Source organism: Panonychus citri, unplaced genomic scaffold, assembly GCF_014898815.1.
Source record: "Panonychus citri isolate SS breed McGregor unplaced genomic scaffold, ASM1489881v1 Contig00075, whole genome shotgun sequence".
Lineage (NCBI taxonomy): Eukaryota > Metazoa > Arthropoda > Arachnida > Trombidiformes > Tetranychidae > Panonychus > Panonychus citri.
Genome location: NW_026515480.1, coordinates 1 through 6103, shown reverse-complemented (window position 1 = coordinate 6103; position 6103 = coordinate 1). Strand labels below are relative to the sequence as shown.

General features: G+C 35.6%; 1 protein-coding gene across 1 annotated transcript; it reads left to right on the top strand.

The window, feature by feature from the left end:
- The first annotated feature begins 907 nt into the window (after positions 1-907).
- On the top strand, positions 908-2278 carry LOC128386735 (mucin-2-like). Its single transcript, XM_053345808.1, has one exon. It carries the CDS (start codon positions 908-910, stop codon positions 2276-2278), a length of 1371 nt encoding a protein of 456 aa, XP_053201783.1.
- Positions 2279-6103: the final 3825 nt, after the last annotated feature.

Below are 6103 nucleotides of genomic sequence, written 5' to 3'. Positions count from 1 at the left end.
AAGATTGTTTTCTATTGTTCTGGTTTTCAGTTGGATAACAAAATTTGATTATCTAAACAATTGTCTTTCAATTGTCCATGCATCGTTCCAATTAACATTGTCTTATTGTTAACAAAACGAGGCTAAAAACAATAGAGAAAATTTCCCTTGAGGAGCTTTGTAATTGTTCGCTATTATCTATGTATCTTTATTGTTTCGATGTTAATTGGAACGATGCATGGACAATTGAAAGACAATTGTTTAGATAATAAAATTTTGTTATTCAACTGAAAATAAGAACAATAGAAAAATAAATTTCTTTCTCATCGTATTGTCTTATTGTTAACACAACGAGGCTGAAAACAATAGAGAAAATTTCCCTAGAGGACCTTTGTAATTGTTTGCTATTATCTATATATCTTTATTGTTTCGATGTTAATTGGAACGATGCATGGACAATTGAAAGACAATTGTTTAGATAATCAAATTTTGTTATTCAAGTGAAAATAAGAACAATAGAAAATAAATTTCTTTCTCATCGTGTTGTCTTATTGTTAACAAAACGAGGCTGAAAACAATAGAGAAAATTTCCCTAGAGGACCTTTGCTATTGTTCGCTATTATCTATGTATCTTTATTGTTTCGTGGTTAATTAGAACAATGCATGAACAATAAAAGATAATTGTTCAGATATTAAAGATATTACCTTAGACAGCTTTTTTTCAGTCCAAATTAAAACTTTTTCGAGTTAAGTTTAATGTGTCAGTTGATCTGTTCAAATTATTAGCAAAAACGGATTGTTTTAATCGCAGGAAAAGTTTGCCTAAATTGTAAAGTCTAAATTCAATATATTACCATATTGATATTCTAATTGTGTGTTTCATCTCTAACAGCAGCCAGCAAAAGGTTACATTATAGCCCAACACAACATGCAATCAACCTCCACAACAAATTCTGTCGCCTATCAATCAGAAAGTTTACCATCTTTTCCTTCAATTATGCCTGAACGAGATCAACCAAACATCATGGAACCAACAACAGTCTCATATTGGACCAACAATCAAGTAGAACAGTCAACATCCATAAATGCAACGGTAAATGATCATTACAGTCCAACACAAGTGCAATCAACCTCGACAACAAATTCTGTCGCCTATCAATCAGAAAGTTTACCATCTTTTCCTTCAATTATGCCTGAACGAAATCAACCAAACATCATGGAACCAACAACAGTCTCATATTGGACCAACAATCAAGTAGAACAGTCAACATCCATAAATGCAACGGTAAATGATCATTACAGTCCAACACAAGTGCAATCAACCTCGACAACAAATTCTGTCGCCTATCAATCAGAAAGTTTACCATCTTTTCCTTCAATTATGCCTGAACGAGATCAACCAAACATCATGGAACCAACAACAGTCTCATATTGGACTTACAATCAAGTAGAACAGTCAACATCCATAAATGCAACGGTAAATGATCATTACAGTCCAACACAAGTGCAATCAACCTCGACAACAAATTCTGTCGCCTATCAATCAGAAAGTTTACCATCTTTTCCTTCAATTATGCCTGAACGAGATCAACCAAACATCATGGAACCAACAACAGTCTCATATTGGACCAACAATCAAGTAGAACAGTCAACATCCATAAATGCAACGGTAAATGATCATTACAGTCCAACACAAGTGCAATCAACCTCAACAACAAATTCTGTCGCCTATCAATCAGAAAGTTTACCATCTTTTCCTTCAATTATGCCTGAACGAGATCAACCAAACATCACGGAACCAACATCAGTCCCAACGTTAAACAATCATTATGACTTTTCACGAATGGCGACAGCATTGCCTCAAAATTCAACTAGTAATCGATCTGGAGAAGCTACGCTCATCGATTCAACCACATCTCACAACGGCCCAATAACATTGATGAGAACAATTCCTACACCAACTTCGATTAACAATCAAAGACCATCATCTACATCAATCGATACAACCTCATTTCATAATGGTCCAACAACACTAATAGAAACCATTTATGAAACAACTTCGGTTGGCAATCAACGTAAACCATCTACTTCTACCGATGCAACTACGAAAACACCGAATTTGACCAATCGTCAACCCAGGCAATCTGCTTCGTTGGCTCCAAATGGTACGAATGATGATGATGAGGTTGATGCAGATGAAGATACAGCCCAACACAACATGCAATCAACCTCGACAAGAAATTCTGTCGTCTATCAATCAGTAAGTTTACCATCTTTTCCTTCAATTATGCCTGAATGAAATCAACCAAACATCACGGAACCAACATCAGTCTCAACGTTAAACAATCATTATGACTCTTCACAAATGGCGACAACATTGCCTCAAAGTTCAACTAGTAAGCAATCTAGAGTAGCTACGAAAACACCGAATTTGACCAATCGTCAACCAAGGCAATCTGCTTCGTTGGCTCCAAATGGTACGAATGATGATGATGAGCCTGATTCAGATGAAGATACAGATGAAGATACAGATGAAGATACAGATGAAGATACAGATGAAGATACAGATGAAGATACAGATGAAGTTGAAGATTCAGATAGAGAATCTTCATCATACTTGCAAACTTCAGCCGTTTGTCCGGTTGGGGAATTCAACGTCGACGAAGTTATTGGGATGGACTGGGTAGAAATTGACAGCGAGGGAACCTTTGGTGTAAGAGCCTTAGTTCAATGGAACCAAGTTTATTAAAGCCAAGTAACATCACTACAAACAAGCGAATTAAGTGGGGCCTTCCGGAAAAATACAAGAAATTTGACTCGGGAGCGGTTGATGTCTCGAATCCAGAAAATGTACGTCTAATGCCCAAACATTTTCGATGCATGTTTTGTGGTGCATTTCAAAGTTCCAGATGCTCCCATACTAGACATATACAGGGCGTTTTTTATCCACTACGGCTATTACACTGCATATCTCCAGAACTAAAAGTCATATGAATGTCAGACTTGACCAGAGGACTGAACAGAATTGAAGCGCTCGATCCTACGATTTTCAAGGTCATTGAGGTCATTTAACGAGGGTAGCGTTTAAAGGTCATTTTAAGGTCGTCGTGTGAAAGAACACAAAAGGTTACACTTAAGCCTTATGTTTGATGATATTCCGTCAAAAGGCAGCTGAGATACAGAGTTTCTTATAAACTTGGCTCTTGAAGTGTTTTCAGATTGAAAAATGTTTATCTTCTAATCCGTTCATCACAGAAACTTCAAAATAAGACTTGAGGTGTGATTTGATTTGCTCTTTTACACGACGACCTTAAAATGACCTTTAAACGCTAACTTCGTTAAATGACCTCAATGACCTTGAAAATCGTAGGATCGAGCGCTTCGATTCTGTTCAGTCCTCTGGTCAAGTCTGCCATTCATATGACTCTTAGTTCTGAAGATATGCAGTGTAATAGCCGTAGTGGATAAAAAAAACGCCCTGTAAAATCATGTAAGTTTCCTGGGGCGCCGAAACATAAATGTGTCTCTACTGTTGGCAGGAGACTTTGCCCATCTACATGTAAAGGATCAACATCATATGTTGCCCCACCAGAAAACAGACGTGGTAAAAAGCCAGGAAAAACAGGTAGACCGAAAAGGCAAAACTGAGCAAGAAAAATATCTGAAATTTAAATAAAATTGTTTTGGCAGAGAATGTAACAGAACTGTTTATGGGGTAGCAAACTTTAACTATTTGGATATAAAATTTATTAATGTTTTGTTTGAACATTTATATAATAAAAATTGAATTGGAATTTGGTGATTGATTTTTTGTGTCTGTTCATTACACTTTCGATATTTACAAACTTCCGCTCTTTTTTCTATTGTCATTCGCAGCCTTTTATAGCTCTTCCTCATGCTATTCGTTCGTTCATCAATCTCCTTCGATTTGTTAGAAGAAAAAGCTTTCGAGATGAAGCATATAAGCATATTCTCATAGGCAATTTAGATTTAATTAAATTAAACAATTCATCAAGTTTAACTTTTGTCTATGGCTCTTTATGAGGTGGCTGTGAAGACGAAAACTTACGAGATGAATCAAGTTTCAAACTAATGTCAATTCTCATAGACAATTTAGATTCAATTAAATCAAACAATTTTCAAGGTTCAACTTCGTCTTTGGGCTTTCTTAAGCATATTCTTATAAGCAATTTAGATTTCATCCAATATTAGTTATTTAATTATTATTCAATTATTAATTATTATTAATTAATTAATATTAATTCAATATTATTTTATAATACCATATTATTAATTCAGTAACATCATTCCATTGGCTTTACTTGCTATCTCTTTTTCTTGCTATTTGTTCGTTCATCCGTCTCTTCTCTTGCCATTGGCTTTATTTTCGATCTCTTCCTCTTGCTATATGTTCGTCTATTCATCTCTTTCTTTTCCATTGGCTTTACTTTCTATCTCTTCTTCTTGCTATTTGTTCGTCTTTCTATCTCTTCTCTTCCCATTGGCTTTACTTTCTATCTCTTTGCCTTACTATTTGTTCGTTTATCTATCTCTTCTTCTTCCATTGGCTTTACTTTCTATCTCTTCCTTTTGCTATTTATTCGTCTATCTATCTCCTCTCTTTGTATAGGTTTCCCTTTCTATCTCCTATCTTTGTATAGGTTTTACTTTTCTATCTCCTCTCTTACAATTGGTGTCCAATGTAAGCGCTGCTTCTTGCTATTTGTTCGTCTATTCATCTCTTCCTTTTCTATTGGCTTTACTTTCTATCTCTTCCTCTTGCTATTTGTTCGTCTATTCATCTCTTCCTTTTCCATTGGCTTTACTTTCTATCTCTTCTTCTTGCTATTTGTTCGTCTTTCTATCTCTTCTCTTCCCATTGGCTTTACTTTCTATCTCTTCCTCTTGCTATTTGTTCGTCTTTCTATCTCTTCTCTTCCCATTGGCTTTACTTTCTATCTCTTCCTCTTGCTATTTATTCGTCTGTCTATCTCCTCTCTTTCAATTGGCTCCACTTTCTATATCTCTCTCTCTCTTGCTATTAGTTCGTTTATCTATCTCTTCTTCTTCCATTGGCTTTACTTTCTATCTCCTCCTCTTGCTATTGGAATCGAATGTAAGCGCTGCTTCTTGCTATTTGTTCGTATATCTATCTCTTCTCTTTCCATTGGCTTTACTTTCTATCTCCTCTCTTTCAATTGGCTTCACTTTCTATCTCTTCCTCTTGGAGATTGTTTCGTCTATCCATCTAGTCCTTTTCTTTTGGCTTTATTTTCTATACATTTAATTTTTTTCTATTTTGTATCACGGGTGAGATACATTCGAATTTTTCTATTTTGTATCACGGGTGTGATACATTCGAATTTTTCTATTTTGTATCACGGGTGTGATACATTTAATTTTTTTCTATTTTGTATCACGGGTGTGATACATTTAATTTTTTCTATTTTGTTTTGCTTTTCTTTCGATTCATCTTTGTAAACACCCAACACCTACTTTGCAATCAACCTCACGCTTTCTAACTGACAATTTACTCTATGGTTGTAGTCATACTACTTTATTTTCTCCGTACCCATCCATGCGTCTTAACCTCACGATTTCTAACTAACAATTTACTCTATGGTTGAAGTCATACTACTTTATTTTATCCGTACCCATCCATGTTTCTTAACCTCACGCTTTCTAACTGACAATTTACTCTATGATTGTAGTCATACTATTTCATTTTCTCCGTACCCATCCATGCTTCTTAACCTCACGCTTTCTAACTGACAATTTACTCTATGATTGTAGTCATACTATTTCATTTTCTCCGTACCCATCCATGCTTCTTAACCTCACGCTTTCTAACTGACAATTTACTCTATGGTTGTAGTCATACTATTTCATTTTCTCCGTACCCATCCATGCTTCTTAACCTCACGGTCTTCAGTACACACGAACTTATAACAGATAGGTCGATATATTGTTGCATATTTCAACCAAACATTGCCATTCCACACAATTAATGTCCGCGGCTTCCGATCTTTCAGGCCAATTTTCTCGAAAACTATCGGGTTGTGGCAGGCCAGAATAAAAATGGCCCGCATAATTTCTCACGCCGTTTCCAAAAAACTGGTTTTCC

Excerpts from the sequence above, each read along its gene's own strand:
- LOC128386735 (XM_053345808.1), top strand. The coding sequence starts at position 908 with ATGCAATCAACCTCCACAACAAATTCTGTCGCCTATCAATCAGAAAGT.